This window comes from Molossus molossus, unplaced genomic scaffold, assembly GCF_014108415.1.
Source record: "Molossus molossus isolate mMolMol1 unplaced genomic scaffold, mMolMol1.p scaffold_m16_p_2, whole genome shotgun sequence".
Taxonomy (NCBI): domain Eukaryota; kingdom Metazoa; phylum Chordata; class Mammalia; order Chiroptera; family Molossidae; genus Molossus; species Molossus molossus.
Window position 1 is genome coordinate 63257104 of NW_023425355.1, and position 21357 is coordinate 63278460.

The following is a 21357-nucleotide window of genomic DNA, read 5'->3' on the forward strand; positions in this document are numbered from 1 at the left end:
TGCCAGAAACACCGCCCCTATGCACATTGTCACCTTTTGTGGTATTGTTCACATTCAAGAGGGACCCAGTCCCTCTTCTGGCAGCTGCCATTCCCTCCCTCGCCTGGCCCCACAATGTGCACGGTTTCTGAGATAGCTGCTGTCTCCTGAACCCTTAGCTTTCTGGCCCAAGTTTTCCTCTCTTATAAGAGCAGCCAGTCTTTATCTGTGTCCGTCATCTATCATTCACCATCAGGCCAGGCATTGCAAATTGAGGAGGTGCCAACCCCTAAACTTAGGGGAAACTGGAGCAGGAGAAGGTTGGGATGGAGTGAAATAAACCACACCCAAACTCATATCTGGGGAAGGGAACCAGCCAAGCCCCCTCTGGGATTTTGGAAATTCCAGTAGGCATTTGGGGTGATTTGGGAAAACTGGGAGAAGTGAAGGACAGGTGTTTTTGTCTTGCCTTTGACTTGACTGTGATGGTACCTTCAGGCTTTCATCTGCAACATCTGAGCAGCTCATCCTTCACATCACCTTGCTTTTCTCCAAGTGAAAGGTGGAGTAGTATAATGAATCTCTGGCCACAGAAGATCACTATCTTCCAGGGCTCGAACTTTCATGTGCCCTCTCAAGGATGGCCACAGGGTCATTAAACCTTGGCCCTGGCCAGGGGTCTGTAGGCTTGTTGTTTATCTTCTAATCACCCACCTTCATACCCCTTTGTCCTTTTTTTTAAATCTTCACGTGAGGATGTTTCCATTGATTTTTAGAGAGAAAGAGAAAGAAACATCGATGTAAGAGAAACATTGATTGGTTGCTCCCTGTACAAGCCACAACCAGGGATTGAACCCGCAACCTGGGCATGTGCTCTGACCAGGAATCTAACCCGTGATATATCAGTGCAGAGGACAATACTCCAGTCAATTAAGCTACACCAGCCAGGCCTATACCCCTTTGTCTTACTGGAACATTTCTGCTCTTTGGTTTTGTGTATCTAGCTAAGTCATAATTCCCTGTGTGCTCTCCTTACAGAGGAAAAAGAAGGGTTTGCCTGTGACCTCCTACATAATCCCCCTGGGAACTCTGATCATGAAGGAGATGATGGGGAAAAGGATGATTTTATGTTTGAGCTCTCAGACAAGCCTCTTCTTCCTTGCTACAACCTCCAAGTGTCAGTGTCCCATGGGTAAGTGTTTGAGAGATCTGTAGAGACTGAGTGCCAGGATCCTGACAACCCCTGGCCTGCCTCCCTTGGAAGGGTAGAGTTCTCCAGAAGGAATCTAAGACCTGGAGAACAAATGCTGGAACATGAAAAAGATACTTTATGACCAAGGCCAGCCTGACTTTCCAGCCCACTTTGGTTATGTTCACAATAGAGGCTGTACACTCTAGATATATTGCCTGTATTTATTTCCCAAACCCCAAATCTAGAATCACTCTTTGAAGGATTTTTGTGCTGTCCCTGGGTATAAGAGATGATTTGGGAGATATTTGGGCTGATGAACTATTAGAATCTCTGGGAAATTTTTGTGCTTTCTGGGGACAGCCAGACAGAATATTTGAAATCAAGATTCTAGGAAAAGCCAGGACATACGGTTGCAATAGGTATGGAGCCACTGGGGTCCTTAAGTAATCCACAGGCTGGTTTCTCATAGCCTTAATGCTGGCGAGATGATGGCATTGGTGCTGTCATCTCAGATTAACATGTATGTTATAACAGGGATTACCCATTTTCAGAGAAGAGAATTTACGTGACACTTAACATCAGACTGAACCCAATTTAATCTCTATTTGAGGATTCAGAAGGCGGTTGGACAGCCTGCAGGGCCGTGGTTCTTGTTGGGTTCACCATATGGCAGTGTGTGGCAGTGCTGGTTGGGAAGATGCAATAAGAATTGTCCCTTTTTTCTTAGCCTTCACCAAGTATTTTCTTCTTGGTCTCTTCTTTACATATTTCAAACACCATTGCAAATACTTTTAAGGATACTTTTCCTCTGCTATCTATTCTTAAAATATCAGATCCTTATTTTTAGTGAAAACCCACAAAGTGCACATGGTAGAGAGAGGGATGGACAGTGGGTTAGGAACCCTTCAAACAAGTCCCTCTGTTGAGAACTCTAACCATTGAACTACAGTTTCTTTGCATCCCTTCCCCCATGGCCTGATAAGAATAAAAATAGCCTATATGATGACACTAGTAGGGATCAAGTTTCAGGGGCTTTTGGTCCGTATTCTTCTGGGCATAAACTGATCCCTGAGGGCGGAGCTGGGCCTTGGGGATATAGTATTGCACAGTTAATTAATTCCTCCAAAGTATTCAGTACCTCCTTCTCTGAAACAGGATCTTGGGCCCCAGACAGTAAAAGGACCAGGGTAGTGTGCTTTTGATGTGGACAAACACAGGCAACCAGGGCTGCACGCTGCTCAGCAAGCAGGGTGGCAGGCAGGTGTTTGGTCAAGAGCTTGGTATGGGTAACGGTTTTCCTGATGTTACATCTTCCAGCACCTCTTCTGAGTCTGCCCTTCCCACAGCTGCAGCACAATGTGAAAATTGTATGTTTTTCAAGAAGTAGGGGGGTGTGGAACAATGACTCTGAGGCCCTGTGGGATTCAGAAGTGCCTTCTGCATCATCAAAGCAAAACTGAATTCTGATCACTAGTTTCAGTGTTATAGGGGGTTTTCCATTCTTTGATGGTCCAAGTATATGGCATCTGTAGTCCCTTTCTCTTAACTCAGAACACTTCATTCTCTGATTGTGTGAGATGACAGAGTTTGCACTCATTAGGGATAAGAATTGTAGGTCTTGATGGAAGTTTTAGGCGCTACACAGAACCTTCAATTCCATAAACGTGTTAAGCAGTTATACCAGGTCAAATGCTGAGGACCAGAATACATCTCTGGCCTTTCAAAATGTCTCTAGTCTAGTGGAGGAGATAGATGGGTATATAATTAACTGTAATAAAAGACCAAATGTCCTAAGCAGATTTATTTTTTTAAATATATTTTTAGTGATTTTTTAGAGAGAGAGGAAGGGAGAGAGAGAAACATTGATGCGCGAGGGGAACATCTATCGGCTGCCTCCTGCACGCCCCCTACTGGGGATCGAGCCCACAACCCAGGCATGTGCCCTGACCGGGAATTGAACTGAGACCTCTCAGTCCATGGAATGACGCTCAATCAATCCACTGAGCCACACCAACCAGGTTGCAGATTTATTGTTTTAAACAACTCAAACAGTTCAAAAGAGTATCAAGTGCAAAATAACAGTCCAGTCCACCCAAAGCCCCATTTATTCCTATGCCACAGAGAGAACCACTGTTTCTTTTGTATCCTGTCCGAAATGGGCTCCATTATAAGTAGTACAATAGGGGTGTGAGCCAAGTGCCAGAGACTGTAGAAAGTGGGATGCGCAACAACTAGTTACACTGAAGGAAGGCTTCCAGGTGATAGTGTCTGAACCAGGCCAGAGAAGAGAAGAAGAGGAAGGGCGTGGCATGTGCAAAGGCACTGAGATATATAAGTTCAGGAAGTTCAGAAAGCATGGCTAATCCTTCGCTGGCACTGGGTGGCTGGGGGGAGTAGAGAAAGAGAGAGAGAGAGAGTGTTGGGTGGAGATTGGGCTGAAGAGGTTGAATGGGGTCATGATGTTTGGAAGGTCTTGCATAATATCATGCCAAAGAATTTGGAGGGTTTTTTTTTGTTTTTGCTGGAAGTACTGGGGGTCCATTGAAAGTTGTTTAGGGAATGAGTGAGCAGGTCATATTTTCTTTTTAGAAAACTAATAGTAACAGAGGAACCAGTCGGGTGGGGGGCAGAAGAGTGACTCTTGGAAGCAGGAAACTAGTTAGGAGGCTGATGTAATATAGTCCAGGCCAAAAGTGGTGAAGGCTGGATGTGGGACAGCGGAATGGCAAGAGGGGAAAGCCCTGGAAACAGGGACCACTGACATGGGGTGCAGCATTTCTTCCTGGTCTAGGCAATGCAAGCAGTGGGCCTGTGGCTGGCGTCTCCAGCACCCCTCCCAGCTGTCTCCAGGCTGCCACCCAGTCGAGTGTGCTCAGCAAAGGCAGACTGGCTGTAATGTGAGCTCTGGCCCTGAAGAAACGATGGTGCTGCCGCTGGAGAAAAAACTTGTCTAATGCATTCCAGAGCCAAAGAGAAATGCCTTTTGGATTACCCGCAGTTTCGGCCTTTCTCCATGACCCCCCTCTGCTGGGGAAGATCTTGGAGAACAAGGACGCAGGAGAAGCAGGAGGGAGAAAAGGCAAAGGAAGCCAGCGGGGCTGGCAAGGAGTGGGGAGGAGAACTGATCCCAGCACATGGTACATTGTAGGTCATGGTGCCAGTACAGGCCTAGGGAAACCTGCTAAGAGCTTTAGGTTCTGGAAGGCTCCTTTCCCTCCTGCTCCCACTTTTTGGAAGTGGGTTGAATGCTTGCCATTTAGCTGAAAGCTGTGCTAGCCAGCGAAGCAGGTAAGAGACGATTTTTGCCTCAGCTACACCCAAGGAGCCTCTGGAGTATTGGGGAGTAGCCAGACTGGTAGTCTTCCTGTGCCTTCCAGAGTGCTCCCAGCATGTCTGCCACTTCCCCTCAGCCCCCTTCCCTAACTCCCATCCTTGCCTTTTCCAGGCCCTGCAACTGGTTTCTCTTTACTGACATCCTGAAGAGGCTGAAGCTTTCCTCAAGGATCTTTCAGGCTCGGTTCCCGCACTTTGAAATTACCACCTTGCCCAAGGCTGAGTTCTACAGGCAGGTGGCTTCTAGTCAGCTGCTGACCCCTGCAGAGAGGCCTGGAGCCATGGACGAATGCCCCCCAGGCTCCTCTGAGACTGTGGAGTTGGTGCGGTATGAGCCTGAGATACTTCGGCTCCTGGGGTCCGAGGTGGAGTTCCACCCTTGGAACAGTTGATGGGGAAAACAGCTCCTCCCTTTTCTTCTTTCTCCTCCCAAGTTTACCCTTCCCCACCTCCCATGTTTTTCCCCCACCTAGCACCAGACTGCAGAATGAGGCAATAATACGGACCAACAAGAAGCCGCCTTATCAATGCCAGCATTAGTGACTGGATTTTTTTTTTTTTTTTGTGGGGGGGGTTACAATTAGTTCTCATCTCCCTGTCATCATTATTGTTGTGTGGTTGATGATGGGGGTGGAAAGTTAAACTCCATATCTGAGGACAGGAGGTCCCAGGGGTGGTGGGAGGTGGCATCGGGGTCCCTTGGACTGGCCTCCTTGTATATGACCAAGACCAAACCTGGGCCTTGGGTGGCAATGGCCTGTCTGGAGGAGAAAGGAGAAAAGCCTAAATCTCTGAGCACCCCTCCCATTCCCCTGTGTTCTTCTGTCTTCCATAGTATTTATTTTATTAGTATTTAATTTGTATTTCATTGGTTTCTGATAAGTCTGTATCACTGTGATAATTTGAGACAACTTGTATTGAGGGACTTTCTTCACCTCCTTTCTTTGTTTTTCTCTTGATAATCTGGAGCTGCTCCCTCCCTCCCTCTGACATAGTTACTCCCAGGGTACCCCCCCCCCACTGGGGAGGGGGCGGAGAGGGTTGTGGGCCATCCACTTGTGACTAATGAAGGTGGCTGGTGCTGGCCCAGGGCTGGGGGTTTGGGGGTAAATCCTGAGACTTTGGTGCTCCCTTACCCTCAGTTTTTTCTGTTTCATCGCCCTCTACCCTTTGCAGCAGCCCTGCTATCTTCACATAAGTGTTTACTGGGGAAGAGACAGGATTGTGGGAGTGAGGGGTTAATGAATGACTAGTAGAGGAGAGTCTAGAATGGGTCTGAAGGATAAGGTAGACCCCTCCTCACGTTTTCTTCACTGCTCCCCTCAGAGTGCACAATATGGGTGTGTTCCTGCAGCTATCCCCCCTGTACCTCCAGCCACCCACCCCTATCTGCCCTTGCTCTCTCTGGATACTGAGCCTCTTAGCTCCCAACCCTTGCCCCCCATCTCTCTCCATCACCAGACTCATAGGATCCCATTCCTCTCTCTACTCCCTCCTTCTCCCTCTGCCCACTGTTCTTCTTTGGAATCTATAGAGGGCTCTGGAGTTGACTGCCAGGTGTGAAATCCAGGCCTCAGCTGTTTCCTAGGCGAGGGCAGGAGCCTGGTCTCGGGCAGGACCCGGGGCTGAGTGCGTGGACTCCAGCACTGGGCTTGTTTGGGGAGAAAGATGGAGCTTGGGCTGCTTCCCTGTCCCCACCCCTCTGTTTGGAATTCTCTCTCCCACTCTTGTTCTTATTTTTCTACCAATTGCTATTTTTCCGAACAATCCTTGTAGAGAGTGTGTGCCATCCAAAGGCAGGAGGGCCTAACTGTGGCCAGCTCTGGTTGGAGATGGTACAGTTTTATTGTACAGGTGCTAAAACAACAACAAAAGAAGAAAATGGAAAAAAAAAGACCAAAAAAAAAAAAAAACACAAAAAAAGCCAGTTTGAGGATGAGGACAATCTGTTCTCTGGAGACTCCTGACCCATTCGGGAGCATTGGTGGTTATTTTCTTTGTATTGTGTTTGTTCTTTGTTCCCAGGGGGAGGTTCTTAGCCCCCTTCTGTAGGACTGCTCCCTACCCCCAACATACTGCCCAGTTGGTTTGGAACGGTTGTTCTCCCTTTGAAAACAACAAATATATATATATATATATATATATATATATATATACATATGTATATATATATACACACACACACATATATGTGTATATATATGTGTGTGTGACACACACACACACATATAAATGTTGAGGTTTGGGGTTTTAATTTTTTTGTTTTGTTGGGGTTCATGGTATTTTGTGGTTTATTTTATGTTTGCCTTTACTTTTTTGCATTTGGGTGTGTATTTCTGGCTGCCCTTTATGTTTCATTTTAAGCAACTGGCTGTGGAGTCAAAAACACTTGCATACTGAAAAACCTGTGTCAGGGCTTCTGTCTCCTGTCTCTCTGTACTCTCCTCCTATCTTGGCTTTTTCGTCTTTAAAGAAGATGGACATCTTGAGGAAGTCAGAGGGGAAACACCTGATCCTGCTTTGTAATTTTGGGGCCTTAAGGGTGTAATGAAGGAGGACAAGGTAGAGTGGCTAGTGAACACTTGGGTCATTGGGGGCAAAATCTGGAAAGAAAAGGAAAGGGAGGGGCAAGTCCTGGGAGTGGGCTGGTGGGGAGAATTGCTTACCTCCGCTGGTTTAGGGTATGTGTGTGTGTGCGTGCATGTGCGTGCACATTGGAGGGAGGGGCCCTTTTTTTTTTAATCCTCACCTGAGGATATTTTTACATGTATTTTCAGACAGACTGGGAGGGGGAGATAGAGAGAGAAACATTGATGAGAGACACATTGACTGGTTGCCACCCGCACAACCCCAACAGGGGCCTGGGACTAACTGCAAAGGAGGTGGTACGTGCCCTTGCTGGAATCGAACTGGGACTCTTTGGTCCACAGGCCGATGCTCTAACCACTGAGCAAAACCGGCCAGGGCAGGAACCTTTTTTTAGGTGGCTATGAGGTATGGTCCTCTCTAACTCAAGGAAATCACCTGCCTCATGGCTCTCTTCTTGTCCTGGACCACCCACACTGACATCTGACTGCAAGGTCTTACCACAGCCCTCACTGTTGTGCCTGTGTCCTGGCTGCCCACCCACATAGTGCAGACTTTCCAAGGTTTTGGTTGCCTAAGATCCAGCTATTATGGAGGCAAGATGCTCAACTTGCCTAGATGTCCTGGATTTTAGAACTTTTCTTCCCACTTCTGAAAAACAGTGGTAGAAGCTATGATTCCCTTTGACCACTGTCTCCATAATGTGTAGTATTCTTAGGGTTTCTCATTGTAGTTTAGGTCTCCGGAGAGCCCTGTCAGTGTATAGCCAGGAGATCTGTATAACTGGCCAACTGGAGGCCAGCCATCCCCAGGAAAGAACTGTGAGCTGCTCTTTTGCTCAAGTCCTCAACCCGAGACTTTCTGACCAGATGGAAGATTATTATACCCTTTGAGCCCCAGCATGAATGATTCTTACTGGTCTTTGCTTCTGTACTTATTGATCCCAAGGCCCTGTAGTTATAGTTACTTTCTCAGGTTCCCAAATAACCTCAACAGTACTGATTCCATGTCAGTCCTCTGTTTGGCACTTGCAGGTAAGAACTCAGATATGTCAATAGGTCATGAAAGCCATGGGGTGAATGCAAAGACTCAGCTAGATGAGCAAGGGCACTGGGGTAGTCAGAAAGACTTTCTGGGAGAGGTGATGCCCATACACTTTAGTAGAAAAGTAGGAACTAGGGGTGGCAAAGAAAAATCTTTGAACAGAGGAGATAGTCTGAGCAAAGGCTTGGGTACAAAGAAGGTAGTATGTACAGGAAACTACAACCCACTTTAGTGTCACTGCAGCTGGAAGGGACAGATAGGGAGGGAGGATGCAGGTGTCCTGTTGGCCATCCCAAGGAGCACAGGTTGGCCTTTTGTTTTAGGTGGGTAGTGACCGTGATTTGTTTTATTTTAATAAATTGGTTTTAAAAAATGTGTTGGAGGCGGGACCGGATGGGCAGAGGGAGGAAAAGGCAATTGCTTGATTTAAAAAGAAAAAAAGTGGTGGGGGTGGGGGGGTTCTACAAGGATTTACTTCTAAGGCAGGAAGGCCATGCGTGGGCAGTCAGAATGACACAAGTAAATAGGCAATGGTCTTTTGAGGAGCCAGGGACAGCTACTGGAATTTGGGTTTGGTTATGTGGGTGCACACACCCCTTTATTCCCTTGGAGGAAGGAGGCAGAGTTAAAAGTGGAACCAAACAATAGTTTCTTCTTTCCTTGCTTTTGGGTTCCTTTCCCCACACCTTTCTTTCTTAGAGTCCTTTCCCTGCCCTTCAGCCAGGGTGGGAAGATCAAAGCAGGAGGTATGGACCCTGATATGAAATCTGCATCCCTGGTACAGATTGGGGTAAGGACAGTGGCCTCTTATTAAATGACTTCCTAATCCTTCAGTGTGGCCTAGAGGAAAGGTCTAGCTCCACCACTTAACCACCTCGGTCGGTTAACCTTGGGAAAGAACCTAATGTTTGCAAACCTTAGTTGCTCCATCTGCCAAATGGGGCTCTCAGTTTACCGACTACAGAAGATAATCATACTGAGTAAACAAGTCTGTTTAGCCTAAGTTCCTCCTACATGCCTGAGTTCATGAGCCTACAGTTAATGACGGTCTTACCAGATTGTTCTGCTTTGGGGTGTGGCGTTGAAACGCAGGTCCTGTTTAAGTGTCCATATTCCTAGAGAAAGGACCATCCGCTATCTCAGCATCCCTATTTGGGTGGATGGGTGAACTCTTGCCCCTTCCGTATTCTAGCCTACAATGGGGTAAACTTGTTAGGTGTTTTTATTGTGTCCTACCCCCAATCAGGTGCGCGCGCGCGCGTGCGTGTGTGTGTGTGTGTGTGTGTGTGTGTGTGTGTGTAAGGGAGAATGGGGTCGTCTTGCTTAGCGGGAGGTGGGGGGTGTAGTGCTCTGGCCTTCTGGACCCCGCAAGCGGCCGGGCCGAAGCTCCATGTGTTCCCTAGACCACGTATTTCCATCCCGAGGGGCACTGGCCAGCCTGCAGCGTGGGACCGCTGGGCGCTGATGCATCTCCGGGCTCCCGGAGAGGGCAGCCGGGGCCCTCTGCTGGCGAGCGGATGTCGCGGCCACCCTGATCGCTTTCCGATTTCAAGGTAGAAAGCGGCGCTGCGTGCAAGTGTCGTTGAAGACAAGCCATTGAGGGGAGTGGGCCAGGCCGGGGCGGCGGCCCGGGGAGCACTCGCACCACTAGTGGGGAGAGCGTGGCAGTTGGGCTGCGGGGCCCACAGGGTGCTCACCTGTTGGTCAGGGAAGCTGGGAAAGGGGGCCGCAGGGGCGGAGCCAGGGCACGACCAGCCAATGGGGAGAAGGCGTTCAATCGAGTGCTACATTACCCCCGGAAAGTGGAGGGGGCGGGAGCCCGGAGAAAGTTGGAAGCTTCAGAGCAACGGAAGGCCTTGGCGGGGGCCGGAGTCACCCGGGCAGAGTTGGGAGCACAGGGACTAAAGATGCCGCCCTGTCTGCTTCTGCCAGGAGCGGCAGGCCCCGCCCCTGCTGCCTCTCCCCTGGGCTCTGCTGTGACACCTGCTTGCGGTCCTCGACTGGACAGCGCCCCCTACTGGACTTCGGCCCCCACGTCCGGCGTGACCGGGCCGAAGCTCTGGAGGCTCCCAGCTCTGGGAGCTGCAGGGAGGGGAGTGAGCTGACTCACCTTGGATCCAGTAGCTTTGGAGCTGAAGACAATGACATCTTTAAAAATATGTGATGGGTTCAGAAAGACCTATGTTTGTGAAAATAACTTCTTGTCTTGCCCCTTCCACCCGGCCTGATCCTTCTGTCACTCAGTCTCACCCAGGAATGAGGAAATGGTCACAAGGCTGACCCAGGAAGGGGCAGCAGCAAAGGGCAGGAGTTCAGGAGTTGCCCACAACACCTGGTGACAACAAGGCACAGCTGGAAGCAGTCTTGGGTTCCTTGTGGCCACAGACTGTGGCAAAGGAAGCAGCTGCCTGCAGTGTTATATGAGAAGTAAAAAAGCTGTGGGAGTCCCCAAGTATGGGCTGTCCTTCTCCCTCCCCTCTTACCTGCTATAGCATAGGGCTGTAATCCCTATGATTAGATACAGGACTCATTTATTCTTTCAATAAACATTTATTGAGCACCTACTGTGTGCCAGGCATTGTGCTAGGCGCTGGGGATACATCAGTGACTAACACATAGTCCCTGTCCTTGAGGAGCTCACAGTCTATTGGAGGGGAAACATACACATGTAACTAAGGACCTACCATGTGCTTAGTGCTACAGTAAGAGGTATTTACAAAGTGCTGTGGGAGCCCAGAGTGGGGAGTAATACACCAGCTGCTGGGGGCAATGACTCCATTAAACCATCACAAAGGCAGGGATGTTGTTGCCACACGACCCTGGTCAAAAGAAACCTGTCTCCTGAAGTTCTCTGGCCCTCTCCCATAACTATATCAGCACAGGTTAGTTTATCATATTAGCTAATTTAACACTGAGTTAGGAAAGAAACTGGACAGGGACGTTTCTTTAGGAAGAGGACATTCAAAGTAGTAACGACTCAGGTGTGGAAGCTGGGGGTCAGGGGGCCATGAGGCCACTGAGCCCAGGGAGTGCAGGGCAGTGGAGCGCCTGGGGTGAGTGCCTGTGCAGAGGGGAGGTCAGCATCACCTGCCTCAAAGTTTGGTCCCCATCACTCACCAGCTCAATCAGTAATTGCTGATGCTCACTAAATGCTTTGTATGTAGTGTGCCCTGCTCTATGGGTGATATAGTCACCCACTCCTCAGAAAGAGGAGACTAAATAAGTCCAGGTCATTGAAGATTTAAGTAACAGTTTGTGATTATAAACAAGAGATGTCACAAGCCGTTTGTGATCAGTTGCCAAACGAGTGGTAATTGCTATAAGTTTCAAATAAATAACTCAGGGAAGGCAACTTCTAAGAACTGGGTCTTGAAGGATGGATAGTATCCAGTTGGTACTCACAAGGTGGGGGGAACATTCTGGTTGAGCAGAACCAAATAAAGCAAGAACACAGAAGGGGGAAACTTGAACAGAGGCTTGTTCAAGGGCCAGTGAGTCGTATCAGTTTGGCTGGAGTAATATATTGGGGGTGGGGAAGCAATGTGAGAGATGACTGTGGAAGTCAAATGGGATCCGATGGTGAAGGACCTTGCTGGAAGGCCCAGGACTTGAGACAGGGCTGATGATAAGCTCAAAATACTTTGGGAACTACTGCCCTGAGCCCTAAAGTGCCCTCCCACCCTTCCTCCAGGATCCCTGGACTGCCTCACGATTCAACAAATTAAGGGTTAATGCCCAGTTGCCCAGAATGAATTAGAGGTTATTCTGAGTATCACCTCTACCTGTAGGCTATGAGGGGCCTGTGAAGGCTTTTTAGATCAGAATTGGTACCCTGGCAGATTGGAGGGGACAAGACAGGTCACAGTGGGGCTCTGGATGTGTCTGGAGAGGGGGATAAGCTCTGGGTAGTTTGAAGCTCTGGGAACGTGTAAGAAAGGCGAGATTTGAGAGACATGGCAAATGGCACTGGACTTCAGGAGATGGGGGAGGGGACAGGGTCAAGTGAAGGCAACATTCGGATGGCTCTGAAACGTTGAGCTTAGGCAGAAAAATGGTGACGCCATTAACCAAAATACGCAAGTCATGACAGCTTTTTTTTTCTTGGAAAGGTTTTGTTGTTAATCCTCACCCGATGACATTTTTTCCCATTGGTTTTTAGAGAGAGTGGAAGGGATGGAGTGTGGCGGTGGGGGTGAGAGAGGGGAACATCAATGTGAGAGAGACATCTATTGGTTGCCTCTCACATGCACCCCAACCAGGGCTGGGGATCAAATCTACAACCCAGGTACATGCCCTTGACCAGGAATCAAACCCATGACCCTTCGATGTATGGGCTGACACTCTAACCACTGAGCCACACTGGCCAGAGCAACTTGGAAATGTTTTATGTGTGTGTGGAAACTTTCAAAATTGACTTTTGGGAGAGGGGCTGTCTTTGAGGAACTGGCAGGCGTCTAGGTGAAATGTCCAGCAACCCCCTGGACATGTGAGCCAGGAGCTGAGGAGAAATGTAGAGGCAGTAGCTCTAGATTTTGGACTCATCCCTAAACAGGTGATACAGAGCCAAGAGCATGGATGAGACCTTGGGGGGATACCCACACTGAAAGGGGTAGATCTGGAGCCAGCACAGCAGAGATTGGTGACAGAGGGTCCAGTTGAGCCGGGCTAGTGTGGGAGGTGATGGGAAGTAGGGTCACATGCTATGAGGGCTCATGAGGGCCAAGAGCTTTGAAGACATTTGATGTCACCATGAAAATATCAGTGACCTATGGAGTTGGGGTGAGTGGGACAGGGCCATCCCTAACCCATGCAGCATCTTTATGCAAAAAAAAAAGAAATATTTAAGGTCACTTTTTCAAAATGCTTTACTTTCCACCATCAGGAAATTGTTAAAATAAACTGGTTTATTAGAAAAAGGCACTTTAATGCCAAGTGCTGAAGATGTGTAATAAATACACCTGCACAACTGTATGTAGTTCCCTCCTGGGGAAAAACAAGAAGAGTGGGAGAGGACGATAGTAGGCAGTGAACAAAAGGAGAGAGAGAAGAGTAACCTGGGGAGGTAGTTAGATCAAGTGGATGGATTTGCACCAAGGACATAGCAGAGGTCCTGAGGCACTGATTCACATTAACCAAATTCACCAGATAACAATTGTTTCTGAGACTGACCTGTCTTAGCTCTTAGCTTTGCCCCTACACTTGGCAGGAGTGAGGCAAGCTAATGCAAAGAAGGGAGAGGGAACGAGATCCAGGCCCTAGGTGAGGAGTTGACTTGAAGAGAGAATCAGTTGACCCTTCCTCAGAAAAAGGGAAGAGGGAAGCGAGAAGCCATAGAGAGAGAGGAGAGAGAGGAGAAGTGTCCTGGGAGCTCACATTCACTGGCTCCCGTCTCCCTGGTGAAGACGGAATCAGGGTCAGGTGTGAAAGTTGGAGAAGCGGGGTAACGGGCCATGTGAATGCCTGCTGCAGTCGTGGTGAGAGAGGGTTGGTGCTGACAAACTTAGGAGGTGAGAAGAAGGCTGGCTGGGGGGCAGGCACGCACGAGCAGTAATGGAGGCAGATCCAATCTACGTTGCTACACAACTATCCCAAGCAATGCCTGACAGCAGGAAAATATCAGGAGCAAAATTACTCAAGAGGGAACCCAGGATTCGGGGTGTAGGACAGGTGCGAAGACTGGTCTTCCAGCCCCAGCCCTCAGTGCAAACATTATTAATTCAGCCCTGCCTGGGGACACGGTGGCTGGGTCTAACCCTGAAGGGGCACTTGGCCCCCGTCTAACCCTTCAGTACACTTTTCTGGGGTAGTCAAGGTTTCCAAGCATGCTGGCAAGTGACTGGTGGGCAATAAGGCTAACTCCAGGAAGAATGCCTCAGTCTAGGCTGGGGGGCTGCTTCCCAGGGCTGAATTCCCTTTCTTCTCTTCATGCTTTTATCCCTCTTGGCCTTCTCCCGTCCCTTAGAACGGTAGTTGCTCCAACACACACCAATCGGAGCTCTTCTACCCTGGACCTGCCCCAGCTCCGTGACATCTCTCCAGATTCGGGGTATCCAACCTGCACCCCATAGCCTCAGAACAACTGAATCTTGGTTTGTGCAAAGGGAACTAGAGAATGCTTTTCCTTAAAAGAAATCCTCATCTCTGCAGCTGATGCACAAAGAGACACATTCTTGAAGAATTCACAGCTGCACCCTCGTCCTTTCCAAAGAAACGAAGATACAGACCCATAAGTACACACAAATACATACCAAGATATTCACATATGGGATAGTAACTTCCCTGCTGAGGGAACATAGATGGTGAAACATGGCCAAGCAAAAACAGATGTTTCTGTGAAGCCCCTGCACCCGCCCTGGCCACCAACTTCTCAGGTTGTTCCTTCATCACCACATCAGTCCATTACCCTGACAAAAGTATATCCCTTAGGGCTCCTGAAGGCCATGGTTTGATGCCAGGGATGCTCAAACTGAGCATGGCTTGGCCATGGTGAAGTCAGGCAGAGGTGAGGGATGGGGAGTCTGGTGTATTGACATTCCACTGAAATGTGAGGGCAGGTGAGCTGCTGGAGTCAGTCTCTGCTAGATGCAGTCCATACGAAAATGCTTCTCAGCTTTGCCTGGTGGGTCACACTTCCCCGACCCCTCCATTTATATGTTATGGGGCTCCATCTTAATGAGAGAAGTGGGGTTGAATGGGGAGAAGGGGGCTGGGGTTGGGGATCTAGTCAGTAGGCTTCCAGATGCGTTCACACTAGGCTCAGCCGTAAGCAGGGACCCTGAGCCTGAGGAGAGCTCAAGTTCAGCCACCGGGGTCAGCCCAACAGTGGGGCGGCTGGGAGGAGAGAAAGTCTGGTTTCCCAGAAGGCTCGGGTTGTGGGAGCCCCTTGAAACCATGTGGGTTGGAAGTGGCTGAAGGTGAGCCTGATCCCTCAGAAGCTCCCTCAGGGTTTCTTCAGGAACAAGTAGCCCCTCCATGGGGGCCCCAGACACCATGCCCTGCACATATGAGGAGGGTCTTAGTGACCTATCCTTGACCCCAGGGGCTGCTGTGGCACCGGAAGTCCTGATGAAGGCAGCGATGACAGTCCCGGGAGGCTGAGAGCTGGGCCCTGCTGCTCCAGCCCCTGTGACAGAGGGTGCTGTTGGATTGGTTGAACGGTTGGCCCCAGTCAGAAGTTGGGGGAGGCCACTGAGAATCAGTGGAGTCCCTGGTGCTGCCACCTGGCTGTCTTGGAAACTGCTGTTCAGGGGGAAGGAGGCCTGCAAGGTGAAGGTGTCCTTGAAGGTTGAAGCAGGCGGAACACTCTGGAGAACAAGCTGGGTTGAAGCAGTAGTACTGGCAGGAGGGCCATTGGTTAGCACTGTGGTCAGGGGGAAGGTCTGCAGGGTCAAGGCCGAGGCTGACCCCACAGGGGCCACTCCTAGGTGGATGTTGCTGGGCACTGAAGAAACACTGAGAAGAAACAGAAAACAGATTTGGATAAGGCAGGAGGCATCTCCCAACTTGCTAGAAAAGAGGGCACAGGAGGAAAGGAGCCTACGGTGTTTCGTTTCTTTGTTTTTGTTTCAGCTAACATTTATTGAGTACAGAGAGGTTGTGCCACTTGCCCTAGATCACACAGCTACTAACAGGGACTCACATCTAGGCTTTCTGACTCCATAGCTCATGTTCCTCACTGCTCCACTCTACTGCCTTTTCTCCTTAGAAGAGCACCTCAGAGACTCATGCCAGTGTAGTGAGAGCTACGTACTTAACCTAGACAAAACCCAACCTTTTTAGAGAAAATTGGAAGCACTTAGCATGGACAAGAAGTATCAAGAGCTTTCCAGGTAGGTCTGGAGGGCCCGAGGAAAGCGGGTGTCCCTATAACATTCTCTGTTTTTTTGTTTTTTTTTTTTTTTTTTTAATCACTGGAGGACACTTTTGCATTCATATTCAGGGAGAGCGAGAGGGAGAGAGGGAGGAAGAGAGAGAGAGAGAAACATTGATGTGAGAGAGACACATCGAGTGGCTGCCACCCACACGACCCCCACCAGGGCCGGGGACAAACTGCAACCGGGGTACGTGCCCTTAGTGGAAACTGAACCCGGGTCTCTGGACCGCAGGCCGACGCTCTCTGTTGTTTCTTTTTGGAGTGGGAGAGGCCCAGATGTGGAGGCCCATGTTGGCTGTTTGGGGAGCCCTCTGGGGTAACAGGAACAGCCCCAGCTGGCGACAGAAGTCTGCCAGGTGAAGCACTGGCTTTGCCATTACTTTGGTGTGTGACCACGGGCAAGCTGTTTTTTATTTCTTGACCAAAAACTGTCCTACTGGCTTCACAGGGATTCTGAGAGGGTCCCATGAGGCTGGACACATGGCAGAGCTTTGCAAGAAGTTGAAAACAGCCTGGCCAGTGTGGCTCAGTGTTTGAGCGTCGACCCATGCACCAAGAGGTCGCCGGTTCGATTCCCGGTCAGGGCACATGCCCAGGTTGTGGGCCCGATCCCCAGTGGGGGTCCTGCAGGAGGCGGCCAATGGATGTTCTCTCTCATTGATGTTTCTGTCTCTATCTCCCTCTTACTTCCTCTCTCTCTAAAACCAATAAAGGAAAAAAAAAATTAAAAAGGAAGTTGAAAACTGCTCCCCAGCTTCAGGTACTAAGGGAAGACTCATAAAGACTTGGGTGCCCTTACCTCACAGCTTTGGTGAGTTTGGCATGGCCCTCTGGTGGAGAGACAAGCACAGTGGAGGTAGTGGGGGTCTCCTCATCTGGAGACAGTCCCAATTCCAGACTTGCAGATGGCTGTAGACTAACATGCTGAACCTTAGGCTTCTCCCAGGGAGGGCTTCCCTTGCCCTGGGGAGTGGCTCTGGATGACACCCTGGAGCTGGCTCGTCGGGCAGTGCTGGTGGAGGGGGTGGAGGCCTTATGGGATGCCTCTGCGATTTCACTTTTCTCGTCCTCGTCTTCAATCACCACTAGGTCCTTGGGCATCTCTTTAAACTGGTACACCAGCCTCTGCCCTTCCACTTTGGCAAGGATGCCCCTTTGGTAGTAATATCTGAGGAAAAGGGTTGAAGAGTTAGTTGGGGACACACCACCCTAGGGCTGGCCAGGAGCCAGATGGGAGCTCAAGGACAAGGGCAATGGATAAAGCCAACTCTTGGCCTTGGAGAGCTTTTATGAAATTCCTGAGAGCTCCTGAGGACTCAAAGGATCCATGAAAAGGGGTTTCAAATGACAACCCCACCCTGCTTTGAGGCAGAAGGCAGGTGGTGAGTGAAGAATGGGGGAGGATGGACGGATGATTGGGGTGGGGGGTTCAGCAGTCTTCCAGCCTGAGACACCAGCTGTGGGTTACTCTGGCCCATCTCCCTAGATCTCTGGCCTGAAGAATGTGAAGCAAGACCTTGGGGATGGGAGGTCCTAAAATGCTCTTCTATCAAAAAAGAAAAGGCTAGAACAGAGCTGCAAGAGGGAGGGAATTGTTCCTTCCAGAGGGGAGCCTGGGAAGTGGGCTTAGGGGCAAACAAACGGTAATGTTAGGAGACCCTACAGCAGGAGGGCTTCCTTGCACATAGGAAGAGTTTGGTGACCCCCCAGGGCAGAGGCCCCCAGCAGCTCCTACCTTAGTGCCCTCCCCATTGTCTCGTAGTTCATGTCAGGCTTGTTTTTCTGCTTCCCCCACAGCTTCGACACAGCTTTGGAATCCACCAGCTTGAAGATGCCTTTCTCTCGCTGGGTCCACTTGATATACTTGGGGCAGGTGTTCCTGTCTTGCAGAAGTGCCAGGAGGAACTCCCACAGATAGATGGTGTTGCCTGAAGAGAGGGTGGGGAAGGAGGAACCCCCTAGAACAGTGAGGCGTGACCCTGCAGGGAGGCAGGATTGCGCCCGATGCCCATGCAGGCCTCCTAGGAAGGGGAGATGGGCTCTCACTGGATGAACCCACATTCACTGAAGTATCCCCCACGGCCCTCAGTACCAAAGGACTCCTTGAAGGTGAGGGCCCAGGCACCCCGGCGCCTTTCCCACCTCTCCTGACTCCCAGCTATACCTTTGCCATCCTTAGATTTTTTCCGTATGGGGATGCTGGGGTCAGTGACAGGTGAGGTACTGCGGTTGCCCTTTGTCTTCCGGACTGTGAGGAGAAGTTAAGAGCAGGGTGAAGCTGAGACCATGGTAATTGTGCAGGCCAGGCTCACCAGAAGGAGAGTCTGGAGATTATCAAGTTGGGTGCGACAAGGCAGACAAGGAAGAGCCCAGGATCATTCTCCTTGGTCATAGCCCTCAGGTATGTGCACCTGCCCATTGGTCTGCCCTCATTTTCAGGCCCCGAAAGTAGACCAGAACACCACTACGACGTGGGGCAATGTAGTGCTTGCACATGAGTCATCTTTAAATCAGAATCCACTTAGTCTAATTTTTTAAATGAAAAGGCAGCCTAAAGGTGTGACTGTTGTGCAGGTAAGTGTGACACCGGGGTTTTGGTTGCCATGCTGATGAAGCAGTATCAACCAGCCATCACCCGAGTAAATCAGTAACACTGGGGCTTGGGAAAGCCCAAAGTCCTCTTCCATATATGGCTTCGGCTCCATGAGCTCCTAGTAGAAAGATAAGCATGAGAAGCATACAGCAGAGGCCCCCAGGGGGCCAGGGACTGGCCGAAGGCCAAGCCTGGTGTCTGAACACCCAGCCTAGGATTCAACCCATTGGGATCATTGACAGTTCTGGAAGAGTTTACATCTATGCTGGGCAGAAAGGAATGGCCTGAGAAATGTCAGGCTTTGGACAAACTGATGAGGCCAGGTTTTACCAAAGAGAGGCCTTTTCATCCACTCCTGCCATGCTAGAGCATACCAGAGGGCTGTCTTCTTAATGTGTCTCTGGGTTGTGACCCACTCACTCCTATGGTTTCCATGACTGCCCCTCTCCTACCACCCACCCCCTTGAACACACACACACACACACACACACTTCTTTCTCTCTTACTTCTCTTCTTTGATTTTCCAGTCTTCTTGGCACTTTCCTCTCTGGGGACCTTCTCCTCCAGAGAATGCCCCTCCTGGTCACCAGTGTCACCAGCCCTGTTCAGGGCGTTGGGCTCAGAGACAGGAAACAGGTAGTTGGGAAGAGTGATGGCTGGAGCAGGGTCTGAGTCTGGAAGCATTTCAGAGGTGCTGACTACAAAAGAAAGACCAGCGCAGAGTAGGAGCACGGTCTCCCAGTGCTCCAGAGAATGGTGGGCTCCCGGGGAGAGCAGAGGTGCCAGTCTCCTCAGCCCCAAACGTAGCAGACACCCGCAGACACCTCATGTGTCTTGCACCAAGAGGAGAGGAAACATCTGCAGAACTGTGGGCAAGAGCTGGCTCCGTTCACGGCCGCCACATTTCGAGCCCACTGCCAGTAGTGGGGAAGTTCCAGGCGACACCCAGGGTAAAGGGCCACCTGGATTTAGTTATTCACTCATTTTTCCAACTGGAAGGGGCCTTAGAAATCATTTAGCCCAATTCCTCTGCTTTCATGATGAGAAAAATGAGACCCAGAGATGACAGGGCATGTGCCCAAGATCACACAGCAAATTGATGCCTGGTACATGTAGACACTCGGTAAATATCTGTTGAATCATAAATGAATATTAGTGACTGTATCCCAGTGTCCCTTTGGGAAGGGGCAGTTAAGGCCAGGAATCCTCCTGTGGAGTCAGAGCAAATGTCAGAGGGAGTCCTGGAGGAGAGTCACCCTGGTTAATAGTATTCAACCTTAAAAAGGAAGTAGACTGTGACATGTGCTACAACATGGACAGACCTTGAGGACATTATGCTCAGTGAAATAAGCCAATCTCCAAAAGACAAATACCATATGGTTCTACTTATATGAAGTACCTAGAGTAGTCAGGTTCATAGAGAAAGAAAGTAGAATGGTGATTGCCAGAGGCTGAGGGGGAGGGGAGGGGAGTTGTTTAATGGATAGAAAGTTTCGGTTTCGCAAGATGAAGCATTCTGGAGATGGATGGTGGTGATGGCTGCACAATACAAATGACATAATACCGCTGACCTGTACACTAAAAAATGGTTAAGGTGGTCGATTTTATGCGTATTTTACCACAATTTAAAAATTGGGATAAAAAGTCATCCTGGCCACTTTTCCTGGTCTATGGTGCCTTCCAGCGCCCTCCCATTGCAGTTAGAGCTCAAGAGCAAGTTTACGTGTATGTCGGTGGGTATGGGTACATATGCCTGCATGCACATGGAGGTGATCTTTTTAAATGGTGTGTGTTGCCTTGAAGTAAGGTATTGGGGTTCACACTTACATATCTGCTTCTCATCCAGGATGTTGTTGGGAGACTCAACATTGAGCAAGACTTCAGTGCTTGACCTGGTTTGTGTGGTTGCTTCATTTTCATCTGGTTTCAGATTTCATGGTAGGGGGGAGAAGAAAAGCTCTCTTAGGGTACAAGGTAGGGGGTACAGCCATAACCAAGGCCCAGAGAACAGGGCAAAAGAACCAAAGGACAGCCTGGGAGGGAACCGTGCACATCCCACCCTGATCCTCCACTTTCTCTTTACATCCGTCCCAGCTACCTCCATTCCTCACTGCCCCCCTCAATCTCAAAAGATCATGAATTCATTTAGATGGCTTCCTCTTCTACCTTTTCTTTGTCCTAACTGCCCCACCTCACTTCCAGCTGCTGAAGGCCATGCCTTTGGTGCATGTGTCACTATAAGCCACTGTGTGTGGGCCACTGTTCCCTGAAGACAGACCCCTTTCTCCTCCACACCTTCCCTGCCCAGGAAGGAGACAGACCTGCCAGCATAAAACTGCCCTCCAGGATCTGATCCTGTGTCATGCACAAGGTCCTGTCCGTTATGATGCCATTGTGAACGTCATCCAGTTCCAGTCCTGAATACAGATGCAGTAATTCGGGGTAGGGTACCTGCTCCACGATCACAGCTGGGAATACTGAGGGGTCTTCCAGCTGTGGAGAAGGGAGGGATCTGGTTCAAAACCCACCCACCTCTTCCAGGAAGCCCCCCACCTACCAGAATCTGTCCCTTCTTGCAACTCCTAATTCTTAGAACCCCCAAGAGCTGTCCTTTGTATAAGATGACATTGCTCTGAGTCCAACCTCACTAGATGATGCTGTGAGTGAATTTTTAACTAATAGAGATGGGCTAGCTCTGTACCACCTGCATTCAACCAAGGGCAGACACTTTTAATTGGTTGTAGTTATGGGTTAATC

General features: G+C 49.7%; 2 protein-coding genes across 8 annotated transcripts in view; one reads left to right on the forward strand and one right to left on the reverse strand.

The window, feature by feature from the left end:
- Positions 1–6398, forward strand: part of BCORL1 (BCL6 corepressor like 1) — a 67572-nt gene extending 61174 nt beyond the window's left edge. For all 3 annotated transcript variants that reach the window (XM_036271537.1, XM_036271539.1, XM_036271538.1), the window contains 2 exons: positions 1018–1171; positions 4617–6398. In XM_036271537.1, the coding sequence (XP_036127430.1) occupies positions 1018–1171; positions 4617–4896 (434 nt within the window). In that variant the 3' untranslated portion in view covers positions 4897–6398. The remainder of the gene's footprint in view (positions 1–1017; positions 1172–4616) is intronic.
- A 6698-nt stretch (positions 6399–13096) lies between these two features.
- The window catches only part of ELF4 (E74 like ETS transcription factor 4), a 46295-nt gene continuing 38034 nt past the window's right edge, over positions 13097–21357 (reverse strand). For 4 of the 5 annotated variants that reach the window (XM_036270701.1, XM_036270702.1, XM_036270703.1 and 1 more), the window contains exons 3-9: positions 20922–21093; positions 20428–20520; positions 19107–19298; positions 18172–18255; positions 17743–17935; positions 16807–17175; positions 13097–15586 (exon numbers count right to left, since the gene is read on the reverse strand). In XM_036270701.1, coding sequence (XP_036126594.1) covers positions 14782–15586; positions 16807–17175; positions 17743–17935; positions 18172–18255; positions 19107–19298; positions 20428–20520; positions 20922–21093 — 1908 coding nt within the window. In that variant the 3' untranslated portion in view covers positions 13097–14781. The remainder of the gene's footprint in view (positions 15587–16806; positions 17176–17742; positions 17936–18171; positions 18256–19106; positions 19299–20427; positions 20521–20921; positions 21094–21357) is intronic. The other variant, XM_036270705.1, reaches the window with a different exon arrangement.